At 54.9% G+C, this 26,399-nt stretch overlaps 1 protein-coding gene and 1 long non-coding RNA gene across 5 annotated transcripts; one reads left to right on the forward strand and one right to left on the reverse strand.

Annotated features, from left to right (window-relative positions):
• Positions 1–445: 445 nt before the first annotated feature.
• Positions 446–26,309, reverse strand: SH3GLB2 (SH3 domain containing GRB2 like, endophilin B2). 4 transcript variants are annotated; one of them, XM_083807934.1, is made up of 12 exons: positions 25,997–26,309; positions 17,745–17,886; positions 17,256–17,384; positions 15,906–16,039; positions 15,338–15,430; positions 11,142–11,204; positions 6,959–6,982; positions 4,145–4,234; positions 3,840–3,940; positions 3,380–3,394; positions 2,542–2,806; positions 446–1,894 (listed from the first exon to the last, which is right to left on the reverse strand). In XM_083807934.1, exons 1-12 carry the CDS (start codon positions 26,057–26,059, stop codon positions 1,787–1,789), a joined length of 1,227 nt encoding a protein of 408 aa, XP_083664060.1. In that variant the 5' UTR covers positions 26,060–26,309; the 3' UTR covers positions 446–1,786. The 4 variants fall into 4 exon arrangements, with proteins under 4 accessions (XP_083664060.1, XP_083664061.1, XP_083664062.1 ...); XM_083807935.1 differs by lacking the exon at positions 3,380–3,394; XM_083807936.1 differs by lacking the exons at positions 6,959–6,982; positions 11,142–11,204.
• LOC310885092 lies at positions 17,893–20,915 on the forward strand. The gene is made up of 2 exons (XR_014574554.1): positions 17,893–20,514; positions 20,803–20,915. It is a non-coding gene; the product is annotated as an uncharacterized lncRNA (long non-coding RNA).
• Positions 26,310–26,399: the final 90 nt, after the last annotated feature.

Genomic DNA, 26,399 nt, shown 5'->3' on the forward strand with positions numbered 1-26,399 from the left:
CTTTCCAAGCTGGGGGCTAGGGACAAGGCTTTAGGATTTTAAACTAGCAGCCGATCTAGTTTCCATAACAACAAAAAGGGCTGTTAGAGTTAGAATAGCGTTTGCAGTCTCTCAGCAGCTGAAGTCACACTGCTGCTCTGTTTTTGCTTCAGGTTAAGGAGGAGCTGTTGTTTCTTAAAACTCATGAATCTGTAGTACAACTCGGATGTGTCATCTGGAAAGGGAGGGAAAGACATTAACAAGCTTAAGGCACGTTGAGGGTTTCAGGAAGGATTAGGAGCTTTGCTTTGCTTTTACACCCAGCTTCCAGGACTAGGATAACAGCGTGGCACAGCTCCCCCCCGCCCTGCATCCCTCTGCCCCTGGGACAGCGCTGCTTGTGCCTACGAGCTGCAGTCACACGGCTGGAGCAGCCCTGACCCCACACCAGACACCGAGGCAGGAGGTCAGGCAGTTTGTTTATTGGCAAATAAGTGCAGAAAACCATGAGCCCTACATACACAGGCGCTCAGTGCCCTGTTACATTAGAGTGGTCACAATACCAGTGGGGGAAAGTGCAAAAGATCAATAAACAAGCAAGGGTAGTTCTGACATACCAAAGGGAAGGGAGTGAACAGAGAGCTTGGTGCCGGTGAATTTCTCTTCAATCCAGCTTGAGTGGGAAACTAGTTACACAGCAACAGCAGTCCTTCAGTGGAGCTCTAGCTAAAAAGAGCATTATAGGATTAAAACGCACACATACCTGACCGCTCCCTTTGAGCTAAACCACACACACCAAGGGCAGCCTGAATTGTTTAGATGTGTATATGGCCAAGAATGGCTTGTTGGAGATAACAGCAAGTGGGACTGCTCGTTCCTGTACTAGGATGCACCAAGTCTGTTCACTGCTGAGACGGGAGGGGAAAGTATTAGTTAAATCAGTGATCAGTGAAAATAAGGTCAGGCTAAAACATGCCTGGAACAGATGCACTGTAAGAAAAGCCTGGACAATTAACACAGGGAGCAAAGCTTGTAAAAAGGCTTGTAAACTCTTTGCAGTCCAAGAGCAGTTTCTTGGAGGAAACGCAAGCAAGATGCATGGTCCCTTGTACTGAGGTTTGATTTTTTGACATACAGGCTCTATGTTATTAGGTTGGTCTCGACCATGGGATTTCCTTCCAGCTTCACAGGACAGTTCTAGATGGAAGCCATCAGGCACCGCTGCAGTAAGCATGGCTCTTAGAAAGCCTTGCATTACTGTTATCCCAGCTGGGTTTAACCAGCTCTTAATTCTTAAATTCAGCTTTCTTGCCTTAACAGCTAGACTATCTCAGAGGGATCGTGTGGGACGCTTCCCCAGCGGAGCGCTTGATGGTTTGACTCAGGCAATTCTACTGCTGAAGAACAGAGAGGGTGGGAGGGGCAGACAGGCACTAACCCACACCAAACACAAGGGAAATTAACTTAAACTCCATGAGCAGCTGCTGAAGGAGACAGTTTGCTGGCCCTGGGAAAGCCACTGTGATAAACAAGACTAGGGCAGGATAGAAAAAGTAATCAAGGAATCTTGCGCCGACAAGACTAACCTCAAAGCAGGCTGCACTGGTAGTTAATGAATTCAGTCTCAGGTGCCATTAGCCCTTTCCCAAAACCTCTCATAGTTTTACCGCTTCTTTCCCACAATTCCCGTATTAGCAATGTGTGTCAGCCCTGACGAGAGCAATGGGCTCTGATGAAGAAATCCGCATTAGAAGTGCCAGGAGATGAGGGGTGCATTCCGCTTGTACATTCTTCTTCCTGGAGACATTTAACTTAACAGTTCCAAGTAAGTGACAGGAACTTTCCCCTTCTGGTTCCCTCTTTCCCCTATGAGCCAGTCTGGGTCCATGCCTGGCAGGCTGTACACAGTGATCATCTGGGGAGAGAAGACAGCGTTAAACAGGACCTGCTTCTGCACGCAGAGCCATGAAGTTCAGTCAGATGTGTACCGAAAAGAACAGTAAGTTAATTCCTAAAGTTTATTTAGCAGGCATCTGCACTTTTCCCCTGGAGCCTTCCTGGAACTATTTGCAGCTCTAACAGAAGATCTATTGCCCACTGATGTCCCTGCTGCCTTTTCATTCTCCAAATTGACTTAAAGTATTTTTGCATACCGGGTGGCTTGATATTGCTCTGTCATCATCCTTTCTGGATACAAAAATTGTCTAGTCACCAAAACCGTTTGCAGCTTGCTGAATTTCCTTTGTTCTCAGCAGGATTAGACCAGGTCTCCAGGCAGTAGCTTATCCCATAAGCTAGCTAGGTTTGAGGGTCTCAGTGAAGATATCAAATGTTGGGGTGTTTTGTTAGCTGGTACAACAGGCTGTACAAGTCTTAAACAGCAAATGGCCCTGAGCGCAAACTCACTGCAAAAGATACTACGGTTAAGGAAAAGATTCTATTATCAGTTCCACAAAATGGGGTTTTTAGGGGCAGGCAAAGTAACCAAGAGGCTGCTGACTTGCCCGCAGGCTGCTGCTGGACACTTAACAGCAACATTCGATGCAAAGAAGAGCCACCAACCTCATCTGCAAGAAGTGCCAGCTCACTGCTGTCAGCTGCTTCGTAATCATACAGGACTCTGGCCTTCCGTGTCCCGCTGGCAGGAGGCTTGACTTCATTGGGGTTCAGTACGCTCTCTGCCACGGTATTGGGCACCCCGACAATTGTGGGTACAACCGGGATGGTAGGCACAGCAGGGAGAGTGGCAGCACCGACAGCTGGCGGAGAGGTAGCAGCTGGGGGAGGAGATGTGGATTCTGCGTTCCCTACAAAGGTGCCTGAAAATCTTACGCAGGAGAAAAAAGCAGAGTTCAGTTAGTCTCTCGTGTGAGGAGCCAAGAAAGTTCTTTCCTTCAGTGGCTGCACTGCAGGGATGATGCTGCAGAGTTCCAGCTAACACTAACGTATCCATGCTGCCCTTCAAGTGGGGAAATGCACTTAGTACTCAGGTGCTGAGCCTATCCAACAGCTGTTTGCTTGCTTTTCTTCCAGCGTCCTGTTACAGGACTGCTACCTGACGTGCAGGGGATGGGACTGTCGGGTGGCACCACAGGGGGCTGGGCAGGTGTTACTTTGGTCTCTGCACTGCTGTATCCTCGCCCTGCTCTCACGTGTTGTTTAGCCTGCTCGTTCTTCAGGACTGGGAGACTCATTGTTGCTGTTAAACTAGATACCACAACTGGAGGCTCCCCGGCTCTCTGGGCTCTCCAGATAGAGAAAGTAATGAAGCTAGGTCTTGTTTATCTGTGGTTATCTGCCCCTGTGCTAGGGGAGCGTAGCTCTGGCCTTTGGAGCAAGCCTGCATGCAGTTTGGCTGTGGTGTAGAGCGCTTAGAGCAAGTCCTGCACATGATACTTACATTTCTCCTTTGGAGCTGCAAGCATGGAAAAGAACGAAAGAGGAGTGGTGAGTTACCATGCAGAGGCCCCTCCGGGGTCAGCCCCCCGTGCCGTTGTAGCAGGTACCAGAAGAGCCCTACCCGCACCCAGGATGTGCAGCCAGCAGCTCAGGTTCGGTTACTGCTGCGGCTGAGACCCTCAGCCTGTCGCTTGGCAACAGGAATTTGTATCCAGCGTGACTTAACTGATCTTGAGGAAGGATGTTCAGGCTCTTGGCCATGCTTTGAGATGAATGCATGAAGCCCAGACGAATCTAATGGCAAAGCCCACTCTAAATGCTGCCACCAGGACTGGTCGCCGTTCAGAAGCTGTCGCAGCTTGAGTGGGGGTGTAAGCTTCTCTCCCAGAGGAAGGAGGCCTGAACTAGTAACGGGATGAGCCAGCAACCCCTGGGGAGGTGAAAGCAGCCTCTGGTCTCACCTGCCCAGCTGCTTCTGCAGGTCCAGCATGTACTGGTAACACTGAGCGTAGTAGTTGGTCTGGGACTCCACGAACTCATGGAGGCAGCGAAGGTGATTCACCTGCGTGGGAGGGACCATGAGTGAGTTTGGGTGCCGGAGCACAGAGCCCTCTTCCTGCAGCTCCTGCCCCAAGGGGAGCAGCCATGTGCAGCCCCGTATTTAAGACATGGCTGAGTAGAGTACGCTCATTCGCCATGTTTGGGATTGCTGCAGAGGCCCAAGGGTGCCTCTCAGCCCCCTCCCCAGGTACCCAGGCAGACTCACGTGGGTGCTGCTGATCCCCTCCAGCAGGAGCCGTGTCACCTCTGCCTGTCGATCGAACTCGGTCTGAGTGAGCCGCAGCTCGTGTTCTGCCTGCAAAACGGGACAGGGTGTTCAAGGCAGCCAAGGCACGGACCCCCTATTCTGCCTTTTCCAGGAAGAGGCAACACCCTCCTCATCCTCCATCCTCCATCCCCCTCCCTTTTGGCACTGAGACTAGGGTGCTCGGTGGGATCCACGTGTACCTCTGACACTGAGCAGTAGGCACAGGACACCCTGGGCTGGGATCCCAGAGGGCTCTGGCTGTATTCGACCTGTATTCCTGCTTGATCCTACGTTTGATCACTGCAGCTCACGGAATGGCAGCCCAAGACTGATACATCAAGCCAGCATGCTCCTGCTCCCGCAAGACTCAAACGTGAAGTTGGAGAGGTTTTGTTAGTCCTGAGATAGGCAGGAAGCCAGGCCTGTGCTACCCCCCGCTTCTGTTGCCAGTTGGAGGACTCCAAGAACTGGGCAGCCAAAGCTGCACGTCAGTGTCTGTCCCCTGCAAAGGTGTCACTGGCAGCAGGACAGTTCCCACTGCCAGCACTGTCTGAGTCTGCTCCGAAATGCAGCGGTGGAGCTCTGTTAACACCTTCTCCTATGCATGCAAGCTCGGAGAACGTGGCAGCCTCCTTCAGTTTTTCTCAAGACGAGCGACTGTTGCCAGTCTCCTTTTTATCCCCACAGAACCAAGGCTGAGGCCAGGGAGCATTCACCTCACTGCTGTTCCTAACTGCGCTGCCCTTGAGGTGGACATCCCAGTACGGCTTCTGCCTGAGCTCTCCTTTGAGGCTTGTTGCTTATTTTGAGCTGGGAGGAATTTGACAATGGGCGTTAGAAGGCAGCTGTGCACCCGACACTGGGAATCTGAAGACAGACTGACACCCAAAAACCTTTTTACCGGGCAGACAGAACATCTCTTTCCCCAGCAGCAAACAGCAGATTTCCACTCTGGCACTTTTGCAGTACCAGAAAGCCCAGATGCATCACAGAATCAGTCGGGTGGGAAAACCTGAAGCTCACCAAGCTCCAGCAGCACCGGAGCTGTCTGATGTGCCGGTGCCTGCTCTCCCCTCCCCACTGCCACGGGGAAAGGAGCAACAAACAGGCAGGTCTGTCCCGTAGCGCGCATCGCTCCTTAGCACCAAGCAGACTGTGCCAGTTCCCTCTTGGGCTTTGCTGCGATCAGCAGCACAGAAGACTGGCATCCATTTAGCTACAGCTTAAAAGGAGAGGAGTAAGGGTTTTGTGCCCCTTTCCCCTTCCCCAGGGCGATGTTGCAGCCCAAGGGCTGCCTGCCTCGGTGCGGTGGTCCCTGGACGGCACCGGGTTGGGGACAGAGGTCCTTCGGCTGCTTTGGCGATGCCCCATCAGTCTGGCGCAGGAGTGGCACGCCTGGAATTGCCCCCAGAGGGCTGCTCAGACAGGCTGATCGTCTCCAACAGAGGCCGTGCTGCTGGTGTTTCTGAGCAGCGTCCCCGGAGGACAGCCAGCCTGCTCGGCAGGGCGAGCTGGGGGAGCTGCTGTGCACCAGCACGCCTGGCCTAGCGTTACCAGCACCGGGGTACAGACAAGCTGCGACAAAGAGATGCTTCCACTGGCCTTTAATCAGATTCGTCTATTTTAAGCTACAACTGATCTATTTCTTTGCATCCCCTGAATAGAAGGGATTATTTAAAGGAGGAGAGGGGGATATACACCAGGAAATATCAGTGCAATGCCCTACTAAGCACCAAGATTTTTGCTCCAGTGAGCAGAGCAGAGCCCTCAGTCGCAGCAGAGCTATCTGGAACTTGTGGCCAACACCAGCGACACTGGGGTCTATCCAACCAAGACTGGAGGAACAGAGCCTTACGTGCCTACAGCTGACTGCAGTCAGTTCATTCGTTCGAGGGACAGAATAAGTAAAACCAGCCGGTCTGCTCTGCTGATGCCTTGAGTGAGGCAGCAGTAGGATGCCATCATGCACAGCATGCAGGAGCGTGCCATTCTACCACCTTGCAGCTCAGGCTAACATCCGCTGGGGGTATTTGCGGGATGAAAGGCAACGGGATCCCAGAAGGTGCCTCTGGAAGCCCCACACAGAGCTCACCCTGCTCCCTAGCCTGCTGGCAGCCCTCCACCCACCCGCCTGGAGGAGTCAGCTCCCCTTGGGGAGCCCAGAAAAGGAGCAGGATCTGGGGCTTGGCCTCCTTGCATCCACTCAGGAGGGTAAGTGCAGCTCACCCGGAGCGGCTCCACGACAGGCTCCAGACCTCCCACCCGGCCCTCCGGACAGAGCCGTGCCCTCCATCAGCAGGGGCTGTTCGTGAGGACCCTTGGTCCTTGCGCCAGCTCTGCTCAGCGCTCCTGCTCGGACCCCAGAACAAGCGGTAAGGGGCTGCCAGAAGCCAACGCAAGGCACATGCAGAGGTGGAGCAGGCAGGGCCCTCCCCCCAGGAGCAGAGCTGAACCACGTCGCAGCACATCACCTCTGCTCCCGTGACACCAGTGCCGGGCTCTCAGCGCTGCCTCTGTCCCATCCCACACGCCCGGTTTGCCCGGGAAGCCGTTCATGCTCGGTGTGGCCGACTGGCCCCTGGGGCTGGGTCTCCCCTTCCCAAACCGCTGTCGGCATCACATCGAGCCACGCAGCTACAGCATCGGGGCTGGGGCTGACAGCAGTCGCGCCCCTTTCCCTCGTGTGCGCACACACGGGAGGGACGGAGCCGGCAGCTCCCCGCCGCCAACACGCCCGGAGAGGTTGGAGCACGATTGCAGCCGGGTACTTACTTTTTCCACCTCGTCGCTCCAAAGCTGTGGGGGCCACAGAGCAACAGGAAAGGAGATCAGTGTTGGAGACGTCGAGAAGCACTCGGCATTAACACCAACGGGCAAGGACGCTCCGCGGACGCAGCAGGCCGGCTCCGGGGACGAGCTAGCCCTTCACCCAGCAGCAGCTGTCAGGCTGGTGCCCCTTCCCCTCCATCCCGCACCCTCGAGCTCGGTTTCACAGCGGGTGAGCAAGGCTGTGCCACCACAGCCAGCAGCCCAGCTCCAATCCCTGCCAGGGCTTTTGTGGTGACCACGTTCAGTGGGCTCCAGGAAGGAAAAGATGAAGCAGCAGGGTCCTCTGAGCGCGTGGATTACCTGGCTGAAGCTTGCAGAGCAGGGTGTTGAAGGACAGCCCTTCTTTTAGGAGTGCTGGGAGGCTGCTGTGCTGCTTGAGCCCACAAATAAGGTCCTGGGAAGTGCTGAGAGCCTAAGCCAGAGGCCAGCGTTCCTCACCCACCGGTCAAGAGAGCTCAGGTTGATGGGCTCGTAATCCAGGCAGCCTGCAGCTCCTAGCAGGCGAGCAATGGCTGGGTGCTGCCTTTGAGCCAGGCACAACGTGAAGCTGCTCCTTCCCACCCTCCTCCCTGGCCGCTTTCCCCTGGCCCCGCAGAGGGGAGTGGGCAGCTCCTCGGCCACGCTCCCCCCAGGCCTCCCCTCTCCTTTCAGCATCCCCCCAGGGCACAGCGCCGCCAGCTGCTTGCTGGGATCTGGCTCCAGGACACGAAACAAGCGACGGGAGTCATGCGCAGCGATGGGGAAGGGAGGGAAGAGGCAGAAAAACACATTGGTCCTTCCCAGAGGTCCTCGGCCCGGCCTTTCCTCGGCAGACAGCCAGCACTGCTGACCCTGCACTGACAGCACCCGGGAGCCACCGTTTCTGGACGATGTGCTGGGTGTCCCGGTGTTTTGGGGCTGCTTGGGCCCAGCACCTCCCCGCTCAGCTGTGCTGGGGATCGGTCACCCACTGCCCCCAGGTGTGCGGTGCCAGGTGCAGGACAGCCTCGGCAGCTGATATAAGGAGCACCGGCTGCTGGAGCAGCTGACCCTGTTTTGGTTTCTGCTGCCTGGCCTGCGGTTCAGCTCCCGCCTGGTGAGTACCCAGCCGGCTCCTCTCCCCTGTTCGGGCAGGGTTAGGGCAGCCGCTTCCCTGACCGCAGGCTGTCCCTGTTGCAGCACGCAGTGTAGCGGGGCCGGGCGTTTTCTCTGACCCTCAGACAGATGTCTTATTATCGTGAGTCACGGGCTGGCCCAGAAAAGGCCTGGGTGATGCCATCAGTGTCTGAGGACACAGGCCCCTGCCCTTGCTCATTCTGAGAGCTCCCACCCCAGGAGAAGGGAAAATCCTTGCAGGAACTGGCCTGGAGTGCCGCCCTGGCTCACAGCCTCTGTCAGACCAGCCTGGCCTTTTTGGAGCAAGACTTGCTACAGGGGCAAGAGGGGAAGCTTTTGGTCTGGCCCAGGACTTCCTACACAGATTGTGTAGACAGTACTTAAATCGTTTTGGGCCCAGCTGATCTCTGTACTATCCACTGAACTTAGAGCCAGATTTGTTTCTCTTCTGTCAGCCTTTCTGGCACAACCTCCAGCTGTGACCCTGGGGTGCTCTGGGGCAGTCTAGCTTTGCCCAGATCTGGCCTTGGGTGAAGGCACCACGCAGCTTTAGTCAGAAACACTCCAGACCTTGCAGGGGGCAGAAAAGAGGGCCATGAGCTGTATTTGTCTTCCTCCACCACAGCTCAAGCCAGAGGAACCTTCTTTAAGGTACTCAATATGTTTTTCTTGGAATCATTCCTGGGAAGACAGAGCATGGCAAGTGGCAGGCTTTGAGGGAAAGGGATATTTAGGCTTACACAGCCCACGTATACCTTACACAACAACAAAAGGTCAGTGTGGGAGAGAGGAGAAATAGCTCCTCAGCTTCCAACTTAAACAAAACTGGGCTGAGTCAAGGGGCTTGTCTCCTGCTGTTTGTAATTCCGGCTAAGCCCCCTGTTACAGAAGGGGACAAACAGAAGCACCATGTTACCCACCTGTCCAAAACAACAACAATGTGAGTTTAGAACCAAAATCAGAGTTCAGCAGGCCCTGCTAAGGATATGCGGTCCAGGAAAGAGCTGACCTGTTTGCTCACCTGCAAGAGCAAGCTGTTACCTGGGCATAAGCAAGCCCTCCCCCAGAAGAGAACAGCTTAAAAGCAAGGTTAGCAGCAGCAGCTGCTCTGCAGCCTGTGTACTGACAGGGAAGTGGCACAAAGGCCTCTGGCCTGGAGGAAAAGCAGAGCAACAGCATGAGATGCTCTTAGCTCGCTGCAGCGCCTGACCCCTTGGGAAGAATGCTGGGATTAGAGGGCTGGGTGCAGGGCAGTGCTGCCTGCACTGAGCTGGGGAGCAGCCCAGGCTTAGCCCTTGTTCTGCGAGTTAGAGATGCCAACTGCTGCTGAAGTCATCCTGCCCCTGCAGGCTGAGGTCAGGCAGCACTCAGCCCCCAGCTGCAGCCTCTCAGAGGTGTTTTGGAAGCCATAAGGAGCACTGCTGGCAGGGGCAGTGCTTGCCACAGGTGCTCCTGTGCAGCCATCGAATGGGAAAAGGTCAGTGCTGGCTGCTTACCTGGAGCAAGTCTGTCTCCTGGAGCCTGGCTTCACTGGCCCGTGCCATCGTCCTTGCGGTCAGAGCCTCCCTAGCAGATCTCTGAAGAGGGATCGATGACTAGGCATGGATGTGCCAGGGTCGGTACCTGCAGGCTAGCTAGCAAAAACTCGAATCTGTTTCCCTGGTCATGTTACTGCACTTGGTCAGCTTGCAGTTAGATGATGACTAGATGTGTTGAGCTGAGCACCTGGGCACTCTTCCAGATGCCAGTACATGATATGAAAGTGCCTTCAGGTCTGCTTTAGAGACCTTCAGGGGACATTCAGGATATCCCAGTCTAGTCAGAGTTGTTTGAAGGCAAGGAGAGCACAGTTTCTCTCCTCTGATTCTCCCAGAGCTCAGTTTTAGTCCATTACAATTCCTGCGCTGTCCTTGGAACAGACCTTCCCAGCAGAGAAGCCCCTGGCTGCTCCTCATGTGCTAGGAGAGACGGAAGCAGCACTTGCTGCAGCACTGTCAGCATCAGCTTCCTCCTGAGGAGTTTCCTCGCCCAGCCAGCTGCCTGTTGAGGCAGTTCTCTAGCTTTCGTGCAGAGCTATTTCTGATCCCAGCATCGCTCTCAAGAAGGTCAGGACAGATACCCCTGGGAACTAACACTGATGCTGGCAGCCCAAACCTTTCTCCAAACGGGACGGGTTGCCCATTAACCACATCCAACTTGCTGCTGAGACATTTTGGTTTGCTCGTAGGCCCAGCCTACTACGTTTTCATATCTACAGCCCCCCTCCCCAGCCCTTCCAGTACCAGATTACTCTGCTAACAGGCATCAGTGTTGTTCTGAACGCTGTTTAGGAAGCGAGATGGTCAGTTTTCAACATTTTAACGAGAAATGCGACATTGTGCAATGGGGAGCCATGAACACAGCACAGAAAGTCAATTGTTTGACCACAACCACACAGCAGAGATGCGACGGGCCATTCATCCACCCCCAGCACGTGCCTGGGTAACAGCCACCAACAGCTGCCAGCAGGAGGGCGGGCCCCAAGTGGAAGCCAAAAAGAAAGGACCTCTATTTGCAGAACAGACAAGCCTGTATGTCAGGGTTACTGACACCACGGGTGGCAGACTCCTCCACCTTTGCTTTTCTTGACTGGCTAGAAAGCCTCTGAGCATTGAAGCCACAGTACTGAGCAGGTAACAACATGTGATGTTGCCAGTATATGGTTGGGACCATCCAGAAAGGCTAACCTGTGAGGTTTTTTTCCTTTCAATTGCTCCACTAGCAATAGAAATGCTGTCAGAAGATTCCCACTAAAAAAGTGGGAACAGACCGGGAGAGAAACTGTGAAGGAAACCAAGCAGCCAAACTGCCAGACCCTGCCAGTGCCCCCTCAAAAGGTGACCTGCATCCTTACATCGAGTCAGAGAAGCTCCAGGCATCCCATGTCACATTAAAATGTTGAAAACAGCACAGCACTAGGTCTAAGTTTGTCAGGTGAAGAGTGGGGCAGGAAGAGGTTGGAGAGGCAACATCTAGGAGGAAGCAATCTTACCGCTGATGCGCTGGCGGAGAGAATGTAATTACGAGGTCTAGTCTCCTGAAAGTCAGGCACAGCCTAGTAGGGGAATAGAGTTTCATGTACAAGTCACGCAGAGGAGTCGACAGGAGTCACTTGGGCAACAGGAGGAAGAAGGGGCTGTTGTTTTTTTCCTCTTGGTTCTGGGAACTTAGCTCAAATTCCCAGGGTTGCAGGAGGGAAGTCTCCCAGCAGTCGGGGCAGTGGTGCTTGGAAACTCTCCCCAGGTGGGAAACAGAGTGAGAGGAGGGGGACCGGCTCATGCGGTCACACCTGGTACTTAACAGCAGGTGTTTCTGCTGGTAGAAACTCTGCCTGTACTTACAGGTGTCTGCTCCTACGGCAGCCAGTCAGAGCGGTGATGAGACAGCACCATCCCGAATGTGTTTCCCATTGCCTTGCAGCCAGCAGGTTGCTCTTCTCATGTTGGCCCAGTCCAGAGGGCAGGACTTTCTTTTCCCTTGCTGCCCTCCTACAGTCCTAAAATGTCCCTGTACAGGGCCTTGCCCTTGTGGTGGGTGTGATTACTTTCAGAGCATACTCTGCACAGTGCCTTTTAACGAGAGCCATCTACTTGTTCTCACTCTCAACAAGCCTCTCAGCGGGTTTCTACCTCGCAGGCTCAGATCTGCTCTTTTCAGCGATGGGCACGGCAAGATCAAAGCAGATCTAGCCCGAGGCCTTGCTGCCACCAAAGGCAGTGTGCAAGTTTTCAGCCTAGAGGTCAGAAAACCTCCAAGCCAGCTTCTTGACAGCTAAACCCCTGCCCTGGGACAGGAAGACTTAAGTACTCCAGAGGTTTTCTTTGTTGGGAATGCAAGGGCTCCATCCCCACGCACAGTGGGGGCTCGCTAACCATGGTGTAACACTCCTCTCAGCTCTTCCTAGACCGGCCCCTGGCTGTAGCATCCCCCAGAGAGAGAAGCCAACCTGCTAGCTCACATCAGGACACATCGCACTTGGTCCCGCTCAGCCTTTATTTTGCAGTGGGTTGGGGTGCAAGGCTGGCGCACAACCCAGCTGTAACCCCGACAGGTCTCTAATCCTCTCGGGCCCTGCGTTTCCTCTCCCAGGTTAATCTCTCTGCGGCTCACCCAGATCTACTTATACCAGCTGACCCCATTTGCTGGGAGCCACAGCAGCCCTGAGCAGCCTGCTGGAATGAGTGACCGGTGGGTGGAAGTGCAGTCGGGTGGTCCCAGCAAGAAGAGATTTTTAAACTGTCTAGGAGTTTTGGGAACAGCAGGAGGACAGAATAAGGAGGAGTGATTCCTACTACAAGTCAAACCTGAGTACAGGGAGAGGAATGCACCAGTGAAATTTGAGGCTAGTACAGTGGCTAGGCTGGGCTCCTCCCCATGGGGAGAGGAGATATTTGACAATACTTTTTAGTTTTAAATCAAAAGCAACTTAAGAAACCTCTCCTCCCATTCCTTGGTCTCCGGTGAGTCCCAAAACTAGACAAAGCACATGGGATGAAGGAGGCAAGCTGCTCTTGCGCTCCTGTGCATGGGCAAGTTGTATTTGCAAGCAGTGGTCGAAAAGACCCCCTCCCTTCCTCCCTCCCTCCCTCTTCCACTCTTGCAATGGTGAAAATGGGCAGAGCCCTGAGCCTGAAGGGCAGCACAGCACCACAACCAGGTCAACCTGCCTGTCATTGTCTCCGGACTGCCTCCCTTCCAGGGAGGGACTCACCACCCAGCCCAACCTCCTCCTGCCTGGGGCCAGAGGAGCCTGAGGGGGTCTTTACGTGAGCCCCTTGAGCGCTGCTTGCAAGCAGTGTTGACGGAACTGGGTGCATGCTCCAGAGGGGCTGCAGGCAGCTGACAAATGCTCCCAGCTTTCCGGGGCAGCTTCCCCTGGCAGCCACGGCCCTGACCAGTACGTGCTGCAGGGCCAGTCCTGATGGACGAGGGAGATATGAACTTTCATTTAAAATGGGAAAGAGACAATGAGAGGTGTTAAAGAAAAATCACAGCACCGTTAGCACAGTCAATACTCACATCTCCCTCACACTGAGCAAATTACAAAGAAACAAAACAAAAAGGTTAGTAAGCAAAACAGCATCAACAGGAAGGACAAAGCACAAAATCAGAGGGAAATGCACAAGCCCAGACAATCGAACAGCAGCTCACGGGTCTGGGCAGCAGCATTCTTGGAGGGTCAGTCACGAGACAGAAGCTGTGGGAACACAGGTTTGCACTCAAAGGAGAGGAGCAGCAAGAGAGAGGTGAGCTGGGAGAGGTGCGCTATTTGAGGCCAGCTCGGATGGAGAAGTACGAACACAGGACTCCAGGCACACTGCAGGGAACACCGTGGGCTAATCATGAGTTAACACGTCTGGTGCCGAGGCAGCAGCCCACCCCTCCGTGCTGGGAGCTTCCACTTGTGCCTTGTCCCCTGGTAGTCAGCGAGGCACCTTGAGGCCTGAGGCCAGGGACCTCACCTTTAAGCTAAGCTGGGTGCTCAAAAAAGCAGCTGAGGTTGCTTTTCTGTTGTGGTGATCTGTTTCAAAGAAGCAGAGCTACTCAGGCATGGCTTGGAAGCCTTTAGGCTGGCTCTGCATCCTACCTGGAGCACTCCAGCACTGCAGTTCCAGTGGGAGACCAGGTTTTGCTTTTCCAGCTACAGGGAAGTCCCTCACCCAAGGGTCTGTTAGCAGCTGAGAGCCCTTGGGATCACTTCATGTTGGAAGCAAGTTGAGGAGGAAGAGGGTAGGAAGGGAGGAAGCACACAAGCTGTCTGAATTCCTGCTCTGACTTAAGCCTAAGATAAAGCAATGGTTGCTGCTTCCACTGGGAGCAGGGGCACCATCCCCTTCAGGAGGGTAACTGGGGATTCCTAAAGTTACCCTCAGTGGGTCTGGGTGACCTGACTGATGAGAGGAGGCTTTTTTTTTTTTAAAGGGTAGCTATTGCCTTTGTTCACCCAAAGCTTTGTTTAGAATTTCCCACAGAGGCCTGAGTGCTGTCAGACCTGCTGGTGGAGGCCTCTGAGCTTAGCACAGCTTCTCCATATGGCACGAACATAGGTTCGGAGAGAAGGGAAAACACCCGGGAGCTGGCCACCCAGGGAGCTGCCAGGCCTAAGGCCCAGCCAAACAGATGGCTGCAAGTCAGGCTCGTGGCAGGTCTCCGAGGCCGGTATCCCAGAGCGTGACAAGGATTCCTGCTCGTTCTGATAGTGTGGTTTTGGTAGTTGAGATCCTGGCCCCAGGCTAGAAGCAGAACTTGTTGACTCCTCCTGCCACAGCCAGAGCAGTACAGGATGGCAACCTGCTTCAACAAGGCCTTCAGGGAGCCCACCGGTGCCCAGCTATGTCCCCTCTGCCTCCTGCTACCCTGCCTCTGCCCGGGGCAGCTCTAAGAGGTACCTGAGGCCTGGGAAACGTTCCTGAGCTGGCAGGTCTCAGCCTCAGAGAGCACTTTGCGGAGTTTGTCCCACATCCCCGTTGCTCAGGCCTGGGGACAGGGACACCGGTTGACTTGCCTGCCCCTTCTGTGCTGACCCGGGAGCTCTGCTAGTTTACCAGCCGTGAATCCTCCAAAGCGAGAGGGCAAGGCAGCAGGTAACCAGACAGCACTGCAAACTAAGTGAACAGGGAGGCTGCAGGAGGGACCTCTTGGTGGCCAGCCTGACCCTCGCCACCCCTTACAAGCTCCCCCAGCATTTCTACCTGGGAAAGACAGAGTTGGCCAAATGACAACTAGCCTGAAATCCTGGGAGTCCTGCAGTGCCCCAGCGTGCTTTCCTCTTGTACACCTTCCAGCTCAGCTCTCTCTTGACTTGCTTCCAGATCCCCAGGGAGATTTAGCAAGTCCTCAGAAGACACAGCCTCGTAGTTACCAGCACAAATCACCCAGCTAGTAACTGAACAGCCAGGAACCACTGTCAGTCAGGAGGCAGGAGCGTGGTAAGTGTGAGTTTCCAGACTCTGGCGGCTCAGAACTGTTTGTTTCAACGACTCTCCCATGGGAGGGCATCTAAGGAACAGGCACATGGCTCCTGCTCCCAGTTCCCTTGCACACCAGATAAGGAATCCTCCCACCCATGCCTGCCAGAGCCAGGAGGTAGTAGGGCAGCCTGATTTTTATCCAGAGAGCTTGTGGCATTGCTCATGTGAGCCAAACCCTGGGGTCAGAAGGACAGAGGAGAATGAAGGAGAAAGTTACCGCTGCTTTTGCCTCGGCAGCTTTGGCTTTCTTCAGCCTGGCTTTGCAGGCGTCCAGATCCAGGCGGCAGTTCTGCAGGATCCTCCGTTCTTTCTGGAAGAGACAGAAAAGGGGTAAGAGCAGGCTGTTTAGGAGCTGTTGGGGAGGGAAAGGGCCAAGGGGTCATCTGGGAATCAAATCTATTTCCTAAGCAAAAAGTGCCTGTGAGAAAAGCAGTTGCCGTGTCCATCCTGCTGCCAGGAGTTCGGGGCATGGCTGCTAGGGATATAGGGTGACCTGCTGGAGACAGGGGACTGTGGGCTTGCAGTGCCCACTAAGCTGCAGGGGTCAGGGAAGGAGGTACCGCCCTCGCCCACATCAAATAGCAATCCTTCCCTGCAGCACAGGGAGCCCCGAGCAGATCTAGGGCTGGCATTTCCCTTTCCTTGTGTCCTCCAAGGGGAGAGATGTGGGCTCATCCTTTCTCATAGGGAAGGAGGATGCATTCTTCCAGCACTGTCTCCACTTCCCCCCGCCCCCCTCCTCCCCGGTGAGGTGATGAGCGTCCCTTCCCTGCCACCATACTTACAGATATGGTTCGCCAGTCCCCCTCCAGGAAGTTGCGCAGTGGGGTCAGGAAGTTGATGGAGGCAGAGTGGATGAAGTCCCGTTCTGCTGCACCTAAGCGCCTTTGAGTCTCTCCAACTTTTATCAAGGTCTTCCCTGCAATGATGGGAGCCTTCAACTCCAGGAGAAACCAATAAACCTTGTGTTGGCTTAAGCCAACTCCCCCAGTGCTACCAGGCTCCAGTTTTGGGGAGCAGGAGGCACGGTTGTACCATGCCTGGACAAGGTGACCGTGCCCGTACCGCACCAGCTTCAGTCCTAACATCAGTCTGCCTTTAGCTTCCGGCCTCTTCTCAACCACTCCCAATGCAGCTTTGATTTTATCTGGCTGCTGAGGCACTTATTCCACTGATGTTCTTTTACTGCTGCACCTGCTTGGGCAGTATGATCTTTGTCTCATAAAACAGAGGCACAGGAACAGAGCAGCAAATTGAAAAGCACCAGAGCAGAAAAAAATGAGTTGATTAGGCTCCAGTTGAGGCAGTGCTGCCTATAGGTGCAGTTACAGCTGTTCTGCCTGCAACAGGACTCGCTATTGAACAACTATCGATTTGGTGAGCAGTAACAAAGCTTATGGCAGAAGCAAGGGCAGTTGGAAGTTCAAGCAGTGCTTCTGTGTGGGTCTGCTGCTTAAAGGAGCCCTAAATTCCCCTAGGAAGGGGGAACCACTAGGATTTATGAGCAGAAAGATGCACTGCGTGATAAGGAAGGGGCCTATTGGAGCTTGTAACCAAGCACCAGCCTTCCCAAAGCTGTTTTCTTGTTCTCTTGCTGGAGAAATGATTTTTTTCCCTTCTAATTGCAAGCCACATTTAAAGGACAGTTCTATTCACAGCCTACAGAAACTACAACCAGATACCACTTTAGACAAAAAAAATAATTCTCAAACTTGACAAAGCTAAAGCTGTTCAGTGCAACCCATTGTTCAGGGTAACTTAGAAAGCCATGGAAATAACACAATAGTTTCTGCATCCCGTAACCAGTTCCACTGGCTACCCTGGATCGGTATGTCTTTGCTTCCTCTCTTGCTCTGCCAGACTTGAGGACCGCGTAAGGGCTGGGGAGACCCCTGTCCCTTCTCCCCAACAACGCGGAGGATGCTTTGCTGCAGAGCAAGACTGCCTTCCTCCTCCAGGTGGCCTATTTGCTCCTGTGCTATAGAGCAGACCCTTCTCTGGCATCAGCTTGGATTGCCATGGGTGAAGCAAGGCACCCTGCTGCAAGAGGCGTGCTGTGGGTGTCTTAACCAGAAGGGCAGTGGGGGTACCCTCTTGGGGGGGACGATGCCCAGGGCTCAGCCAGGCTGGCTTACCGTAAGGTGTCCCCGGTCCAAAGTCATTGGCTGCCTCTGTCATGTACTGCGCCAGCAGCTCCCCGTTGGTGACCCGGGAGGGCACCTTGCGGTCGAGTTTCTCGTAGAGGAATTCTTCTACTCTGGCACCTGGAACAAGGATGCCACCAGCGGTTACAGGAAGGAAGGTGAAGGAGGGGCCCGTGGAACTGGCATTCACAGTGGCCCACCGCCTGCAGTCCTCAGTCAGGCACTGGTTAGCAAACAGCAGCACTGGGAGAAGACGTCCCCTCCCTCTGGCCACCTTCCCTTCCTTCCCCGTCCTCAGGAGCACGGCCAGGCTGTGCAGGGCAGCCGCCGGTCACCCTTCAGCCACAAGGGAATGAAGGACGGGCCCCGCAAAGACGCACTTCATCCAGCCCCGACAAACAGGGCTTTCTGCCAGAGGGCACGTCTTAACGCCGAGATACGAGCGATGTTTGTCCTTCAAGCGTTATGATTTGGACTTACTGGGGTTTGGCTGTAGCAGAACCTCAGTCTGGCGCAAGATCTTCTCTGTCCAGTTCTTAGTTGAGTCTGCCCTGGCCAGGAGGTTTTCAAAGTGGGCATCTAATTCGGTCTTCTCAGCCTGGCCCAACTTTTCTTCTGTAAACTGCAGAAAGGAGGTAGTCATTAGAAGTTCAGTTCTACTGAAGCAAAATCATGATGTGCTACAGAGCTATTAAGAGCTGGAGAGGCTGCTTCTGTCTCATGCAATTATCTTAAAATTAAGATAAAAGCCTTCAGAGTGTCTTTCTTTGTTACCAGGCATCTTTCAGGGGAAGAAGGCAATTTTTTACCGAAGAGTAGAACAAACATTGAGCTAAAAATAGAGGCCAGGTTTGAGAGGTGTTCCAGAATAAGAAACTTTTATTAAGGCAAATAGTATGGTAAAAAATTCTGTAGTTGTGAGGAATCTATTTAAATATGCATGTGGCAACAGATATCCTCCAGATGAGGCAACGGGCTGTCTCCTTTTACCCCCTCCTAAGCAATTCTACGTCCTGCAAACCCACTGGGATCAGAAATGCCACCGTCACCGCACAAGTCTGACTTCCCATCTCTTTAGACAAGCACACACACTACCTGTCTTACCACAGGGCTTGTGTGTGCCCTGCACAGCATCCGAGCTCACCTCCTGCTTTGCTGGTAGCAAGCTGCTGACCGAGCCCCTGCGGTTTAAGGAGGCTCAAACTCATCTTTTAGATGGAAACGCCTCCAGCAAGTGGCAGTTCAAGTTTTCCTCTAGGACACGTGGTGGCTGGACAGCCTCTGACACAGGGTCTTGAGAGAAATACGATGGTGTCGGACCTCTCTGCGCACTCAGGTTTGTGCTGGCAATGGACTCTCCCTCCCGCCCTGCTTCTTGTAAGTTTGAAATTAGCAGCAGAGAAAAGCAGGCTGTGCAACTCCTCGGCGTTTGCATATGGGGCAGTGATATCTGACAGCCTGGAGGGGCAGCATCAGGTGGCCTGGACACCCCGTTGGTTCCTTGGGAGATTTCTGGGAGAAGAGCCTATTCCCCCTCTTCCTACTCCCCATTCTTCATTCATTCTTCTCAGGAAGCTGGCCAGCTTCAGTATGTTTTAAGCTCAGTTTCCTGCTGTTGATGGAGCCAGCACCTCATTGGATCATACCAAAAGAACCCTTTAGACAGCCATGCCCCTTGGGGCCCTACAGAGGTTGCGTTTGTCCTTTTAGTCCTTGTTGTTGGCTTCTGGTGCCCCTGTTCAGCTATCAGGATGTGGCACTGCGCAACACCTAGCACAGCCGGGTGCCAGGAGATTAAAGCCTACCCCTAGCCGTGTGCGCACCCAGCACAGTGCCAGGGACAAAGGGAGACAGAGCAGGCCAGGAGCAGCGCGTGGGGCAGGCACACAAGCGCTCGGGAGTCGCGTTATCGGCCACGTGCAGAGGCTGCTAGATGTCCGAGATACGCGAGCCCTGCAGGTATGGTTACACCGTGACCTGTTGGGTAAGATTCAGGCTGGAGCCAGCGGTTAAGGGGTGATCGAAGTGAGGGGTTTGGTTTGCCTTGTACCTGATTTCTGCCCCCCATCGTCCCTGGGGGGCACGCACAGCTATCGGACACAAGCAAGCAGCTGAAGCATCTTTTCCTCTGTCACTGTGGGAAGCCCTGGGCTGTTTTCAGACTCTACCAGGCTGGGCTGAGTCACTGCCATGCAGCAAACTGGGGCTTCCCAGGTATTTGGCACTGACGCTCGAGTCATCTGTTTAAGAGCTTTCCTAAATAAGCCAAGACTCTCTGATGCAAGCGTAGCAGTCTCCCTCGCCCCCCTTTTCCCAGGCAGCTTTTTGAGAACTCAGCTCACTTTCAAGTCCAGCTCTTCTTCCTGCAGTTTTGACATCCTGCACCAGCATCTGCCCTGGAGCTGTCAAGCTTAAACCCAATTTCTTAGCAGCTGATTTTAGTCAGCTTCTCACAGCATTGCTGCAGAGCCAGATCGCTGCTGAAACCCTCCACAGGGCTGTAGGCAGGCTCTTGAATCACTTAGCTCTGGGGAGCTTTGTGATATTCACAAGCACTGTACTTTGCTGCTGTTTTCTGTAGGGCAGCCCTCCTCCCGGTGCCCTGGGAACATGGTCACTCGCAGAGCGCTGGGCCAGGACTCGGTCACCAAAGCTGGTTGTCCTGCAAGAGGGTTGAGGACACGTCATGGTCACTGCAAGCCTGGGCTGTGCCAGGAGGGGAGGATGGGCAGGAATGTGAGTCACAGCCCGCAGCTCCAGCGGGGCAGGTCACAAAACAATCTCCTATTCAGGCTTTATTTTGGAGCAGCAAAGCAGAGCCTGAATGTCATGGAGTGGGTGCAAGGGCACGGGAGGCTGCAGCTCCCGTGCAGGGAGGCTGTTGCTCCATTCCCACTTAATTCCCTCAGTGCCTCCCTCACCCACCTCGATGTTGGCCACGCTGCAGGGTTCAGAGCAGGGCACAGCCTCGGGGTGTCGGTAGCACGTTGCTGCAGGGGCTCCTCCGTCCTCCTCCTGCAGCACGCTTCTACCTCCTCGTCTGTGCAGGCTGGCAACCCTGGACTCGCGTGGGGAGACGCTGACCCAGCTCACCTCTCTCTTAATGTGACTTTCAGGGGATCAGAGACCTCGCTCGTCTGCGCCATGTCTCTGGGAACCTGCCATCAGGTGCAGGGGCGAGCTGACCATGTCTCCCAGCAGGATTAGATGAAGCTTCTCATGACCACACAGCCAGCAAAGGGGATTAGAGGTAAGTTACACTGCCTTATCCTGTGAGCTGGCTCTCTCTCGTGGCTGGTGCCAGTGGAGGTCTGAGCTTTCAGGTGGCAACAGGTCTCAGCTGATTCTCGTAGCTGGTTGCCTAAGTCTGTGTCCCCAGGGGGAAGCTGGGTGGAAGAACAGCAGCTTGTGAAGTCTAGCTGCTCGAGCAGAACTCCCCCCGTTCTGTCTCTCCACACTTAAAGGATTTCTGTTGCTAGGAATTTGTTTTCATAACACTTTCAGAAATTTGATTGCATTTTTCCTTCCCACTGGACAGAAATAAGACTCCACTGTGAGGCTGAGAGATGCAGGGGAACAAACAGGCTCGCCGTGCAGTCACTCCTCCTGACTGTAGAAAGCCAGATTAAAAATATTTTGTGTCTTGCTGCTCCCAGACCAGCAGCATCGGCAGTTCTTGCAGCTCCAAATACTCCAGACCCTACAGGTGGGAACCTTGTTTGCTTGTACCGAGCTGACGTGTGGTTTGGTGCACATCCACCCAGGAGAGTCGGGGCAGGCAGAGCCTGTGCCAGCACAATGCCAGGGGAGAGCCTCGAGCTCCTCGGTCCTGCTGCCACAGAACTACTCCCAGGTGTCTCCTAGAAGCTGCTGGTTGGAGAACCAGCCCTGCCCCGAACCAGCTCAGGAGGCACATCCTGGAGCCACGTGCTGGGTCATGGTGCGGAGAGGCTCCTGCCGGTCCCTGAAGCTGACCCAGTTGAGCGCCAGCCCCGGTTTTGTGCAGGGAAGCTGATGAAGCGATTAATAATGCAGGGCAGCCTTTTGCCGAGTGCCACTCGCACTCTCCAGGAAGAGGAGAGTCACGCTGCGTTCCAGGGCATCAATAATTCAGCCAAAGGTTGGGTTTCCTCTGGGAGGCTTGGCTGGCCAGCAGGAATGCTGGATGCATTCTCAGGGACCAAGCGGACAGGCAGGCTGACGGAGCAGGAGAGCAACACTCGGGCAACAGGCACAGATTGCAAAACCCACAGCTGTGCTGGGCTGCAGTCAGGGCAGCTGCCAGCGTTTACAGCTTGGGGGAAAGCTGCTCTTTCCCCACACGAGTTGTTAAAGGCACTGCTGGGAAGCCAGGAGGGTGAGAGCAGAGCGGAGCTGGACATGTCCCTCTGCACTACAGCTACGGTATCAGACAGGCTGTGCCTGCAGCCCAGCAACCTGAGGCCACCAAGGTTAGGGTTTAAAATATCACACACATTGTTTTCTTTGCTGAAAGCATGACCGCCTTCCTCCCCTCTAAGCCAAGGGGAATAAGTCCCACTGCTTCCACATCTGTTTCACACAGAGCAGCCTGACTGCCTTGCATCTCTTCCAGGCTCGTGTGATCTCTCCACGCCTCTCCCCTCCAGCAGGCCCAGGCTGGAAGCCCTAACGGGGGGCTGCAGCCCCCTCTCAGAGGATCTAGTGGCAGAGATCAGGCCCTTGTACCACTTGCAGGTTCCTCAGCTTTTCCAGCTGGACGTTATTTCTGAGGCATCTACAGTGGAATACAATTACCCTGCTGTCACAAGGATCAAACCAAGGCCAAGGACCTTAAACCAGACGTTGTCTGCTGCATCTGCCAGTAGGTTTGGGGCGCTGGACTTTCTGAAGCCTCCTAACAGCTTCCTAACGGCCAGGCTGTTGGAACATTGCTCTTTCGGTGCTCAGAGGCACAGCAGAGTCAGATTCAGCCCCTGTACAGGGCTGCATTAGGGAAGAAGCCACTGCCACTTAGTCAGCATCTAAAAACTACCTGGATCTCAACGGCTTTGGACCAGATACAGCGTATGCTTCAAGTGTTTGGTCACCAGGAGTCAGGGAAGCCAGGCTGCGAGCCAAGTAAAATTGTGTTAGAGGACAGAAGGAAGCCATTAGCAGGACGGCTTTGTTAACTCAGGAGCAAAGCATTCAGGAAAGTAAAAAAATCTTGCCCTTGTGGATTCACAGACGTGTTTCAAACAGAAACAGGATCTGGCCTGTACCTCTTGCCTTCAAACCCTTTCTTTAAGTCACCTCCTGTTGTCTTGAATGTGAAGGTGTCCAGTAGGCAAGGCATTAACCCCAGCACGGGCAGCAAGCAGAGGGGACAGGTCTATTTTATCACCAGATTTGGAGAGATGGGGAAGTCTGCCTTGCCTCAGGAGCTTCAGGACAGAACAAGTCAACCTATAGCTGCCACTGGTAACTACATTAGCAGTGGGATACGCACCCAAAAGCTCTACTCGCGCTCGGGCAATTTTGCCCAGAGCAAGTTTCCATCAGAACTGACAGGAGACAGATACCCACAATTATTTCCAGACGTCCCTGAGAGAGCCTGGCTCGCAGCCTGGCTGGAACAGAGGCACCCAGAGCGTTACTTTGGAGGGGGAGACGCCGGTTCCTGTAGGGAGGCTGGAGCTGCTATCATCGCTTTCTCTGCGGAGGTTTGGGATCGAGCTCACTTGCTGGTAACTGGAAGGTGCAGGTGAACAAAGGTCGTATTCTCCTTCAGTGAAAACAAAGAGAATGACCTGTTTGGAGTCTGTCTGCAGGAACCAGAGCTGTTAGGGACCTAACTGCATCCCCCTGAGGACGCCAGCTAGATGGCTGTGATTCACGGAGCCAGTGTCAGTGCGGCACACCCTCGGCTGGGCTGCTGAATCCTACACAAGCTCTTCAGCCACGCAGCCGTTATCTGTAGGATATTTCCAGCCCATTTCCCACTCCCAGGGCAGCAGATCTGACCACCACCTCCCTCTGCTTTATCTTCTGCTTTGCTTTTTTGAAGAGTGTTTTCTGGGAGCATAAGAGGTGCCATAAAGCCCACGGGACAGTGCCTCGTCAGGGAGCCACGTTAAGGTACTTACTGCATATACAGCCTCGGAGAATTACTGCACTGCTTCTCTGTCATGGCTGTGCCTCTCCTGCTGGCAGTGGGTACAGGCTTGCCCACCCAGGAGCACACAAGCCCTGCAAGCTCCCAGCTCGGGTAGGCAGCTTGCTCCTCAGGTCGGAGAGCAGCAAACTGGTGCCTGAGCTACAAAAAGCCACGTAAAGGTGGTGATGGTTTGAGTTTTGTCAGGAGCCAGGTTAAGCCTAGGCCTAAAATCCTGCCTGCTCTTCAGACAGTGCCCACCTCAGGCTGTACTTGACAGGTTTCAAACAGGCTGAGCAGTGCTACAGCCCTTCTTTCAGTACCAGTTAGCTCTCGTGTGTTGGCCAGACGTCTCCGCCCAGACAGTAATAGCTAATGCTGTCTGAGCAGCACAGCACATAATGGCCAGTCCATTTATCTTCCAGTCGCTGCAGTTCCAGTAAAGCATCGCTTTGTTAAATGCCTGGAGCTGAAGAAAGCATCCCTGGTGCTACAGAAAACGGAGCTTATTCCAGCCAGGTCGTACTCCTCCCCTGGAAGATCTGCTGTGCAAAGAGACTGCTACAAACCCACCCCTGCTGCCGGCAGCAGACCTCAGCTGTCATCTCTGGCTCCTGGTGGTGACAGGGCGATGCTCGCCCGTGCTGGATGAGGGCTCTGTGGGACAGCCCCAAATGGACCTACTTCTCCTCGGGATTGCATTTCAGGAGGTGGGGCTCTGCCCTGGCGATGCGTCTCCTTCCCGGCTCCCCGGCTTGCACAAACAGACGCGTGCTGTCCGCGAATGCTAGTGACCATTTTGTTTCAAGTAATTACTACCTTAATTAGGCACACGAATGGTCGCATCCAAGATGATTTGGAGTAGGTGTAGCAGGCAGAAGCCACTATTTATAAACGCCTCCTTGCTCTAGAACCGGCGTGCAGACACTGTTCCCATGCCTGTCTCCTTCCTACGCCTTGAAGCTAAAAAACACTTAGAGACGTACAATGAGGCTTCTAAACATGCGATTTCTTTGCAGCATTTCTGCCTTTCTTCTGCCACCAAGGTCATTTGCATGAGAACAGCATCTTTAAGCCTTCCATCTGCTCCTTATTTTGCACCTGTAGTTAATATTTCTCTTTTCATAACACATGACTCACTGGCACGATTACAGGAGATGGTATCTGTTTACAGGAGAGCGATTCCTAAAAGAGCTAGAATGACTCCGTGGCACAGACGGGTTGGACCGAGGCAGCGCTGCTCCGTTTGTTTGTCAACCCCCACGCCTTGGGTAGAAAAGGAGCCCGGTCCTGAAGCCACCAGCTGGACTGGAGCTCTCAGGCAGGATCCCAACCACCTCCGATTTGCCTCTCCTCTCCTCCCCTGCCTGACCAGGAGCAGTTTTCCTTTCCAGCTGTTACGCCTGGGGAGCGGACGGAGCCGGCAGCCACATCTCACCACCTGCTGCACGCTTCGTTCCTCACGGGTAGCCAAGTTTCTTCAGTCTACAGTTTGAGGACAGCACTGCAGCCCCAGCAAGCTGCTGCTAGCAGGTTTGGGAAGGACGGTTTGATGCTGCTGTAGTCCAGCAAGGCGCTACCTGCTCAGCCTCAGCTGCTCCTTCCCACCTCTAACAGCGCTGCGTTTTGTAGGGTCCTGGGAGCTCCTGCAACCTGACCTCCTGCGCGACCGAAACGTGACCCGTGAAAGGCTTCTACCACATCTGCCTACCGAAAAGGAACAGTTCCTCAATGGGGCTGGCCACTTGCCTAGACAGTTAGCTCAACAGCTATTTGCAAGATTTTATTTTAAGATAACAACCTTCACAATGCAAGCACTACCCTCTGTATACTTCTCAATGCAGGGGTTAGAAGCGTCTCTGGGGCCATTTGCACCACCAACTTTAGGAAGCTCTGGGCAGCCTCCCCTGACACGCCAGGGAAGCGGCAGCAGTGGGATTTAGGTGGGTTCCTGCTGAGGGTTCCCCAGCCCCGCTCCGAGCCCTCAGCACCCAGAGGTCTCCGCTCAGGGGCTGCAGCTCAGGCCAGCCTGCACAGCCAGAACCAACAGCTCAGTGCCACCCCCAAAACGCCTTTTCCACCTTTCCTCCAGCTGGAAACCAAAACAAGTTGGCAAAAGAACTGCACTAAACCCACAATATTTGTTTGTGGGGAGCCTCCCCCCAGGATCCCGGGGCCTGGTGAGGGATGCTCTGTGCCTGGGAGGCAGGAGGGGAGGAAGGGGGGAGGATGATGCAGGGCTGACGGGGAACCCCACAGGGGCAGGGCTGGGGCCTTGGGACCCCCATTTAGGCCCTTGGGACCCCTCTCAGACCCTGTGGCCGCCCCTCAGGCCGTCCTCAGACCCTGAGACCCCCCCTCAGACCCCTCTCAGGCCCTGGGGGCACCCCTCAGACCCTGGGGACCTCTGAGGCCCTGGGGACCCTCCTGTCAGGCCCCCCTCAGGCCCTGGGAGTCCCTCCAGGCTCCCCTCAGACTCTGGGGACCCTCTCTCAGATCTTGGGACCCCCCCTCAGACCCCAGAGACCCCCCTCAGGCTCTGAGGGACCTCCCCCCCCAGCCACCTCAGGCCCCCCCGTTGCCCTAGCGACGCGCTGTGGCCCGGCCCGGCCCCCACCTGCATGGCTCGGGAGAAGAAGACGCCCGCGTCGGACGCCAGCTTCTTCACGTTGAAGTCCATGGCGGCGGCGGTGGCGCTGGTGCCGGTGATGGTGCTGGTGCCGGTGCCGCGCCCCCGCTGTCCCCGCGGCCGCCGCCGGCCGGGCTTTATAGCGCCGCGCCGCGGCCTCTTAAAAGGGCCGGGGCTGGGCGGAGGGGCCCAGGAGAGGGCAAGCGGCCGGGAGGGGGCGGGAGGGGGCGGCGGAGAGCGGCGGCGGGAGGCCGCGGGGTGAGCGGCGGGCCCCGGGAACCGGGCGGCGCCGCAGGCGGCGGGTGCGGCTCGGGGGGGGCGCGGCCCCTTTAAGGCGCGCGGGGGCCGCGGGGGAGCTGTCAGGCGCCGGCGAATGGGCGCCCGCCCCGCC

The sequence above is a fragment of the Anser anser genome (genome assembly GCF_964211835.1).
Source record: "Anser anser genome assembly, chromosome: 21".
Taxonomy (NCBI): Eukaryota; Metazoa; Chordata; class Aves; order Anseriformes; family Anatidae; genus Anser; species Anser anser.

Excerpts from the sequence above, each read along its gene's own strand:
- SH3GLB2 (XM_083807934.1), bottom strand. The coding sequence starts at position 26,059 with ATGGACTTCAACGTGAAGAAGCTGGCGTCCGACGCGGGCGTCTTCTTC. Across the intron at positions 16,040-17,255 it reads TGGACCGGGGACACCTTACG|GGAAGACCTTGATAAAAGTT; the intron begins GTAAGCCAGCCT and ends CCATCATTGCAG. Across the intron at positions 6,983-11,141 it reads TCTCCGCCAGCGCATCAGCG|CTTTGGAGCGACGAGGTGGA; the intron begins GTAAGATTGCTT and ends TGGCCCCCACAG.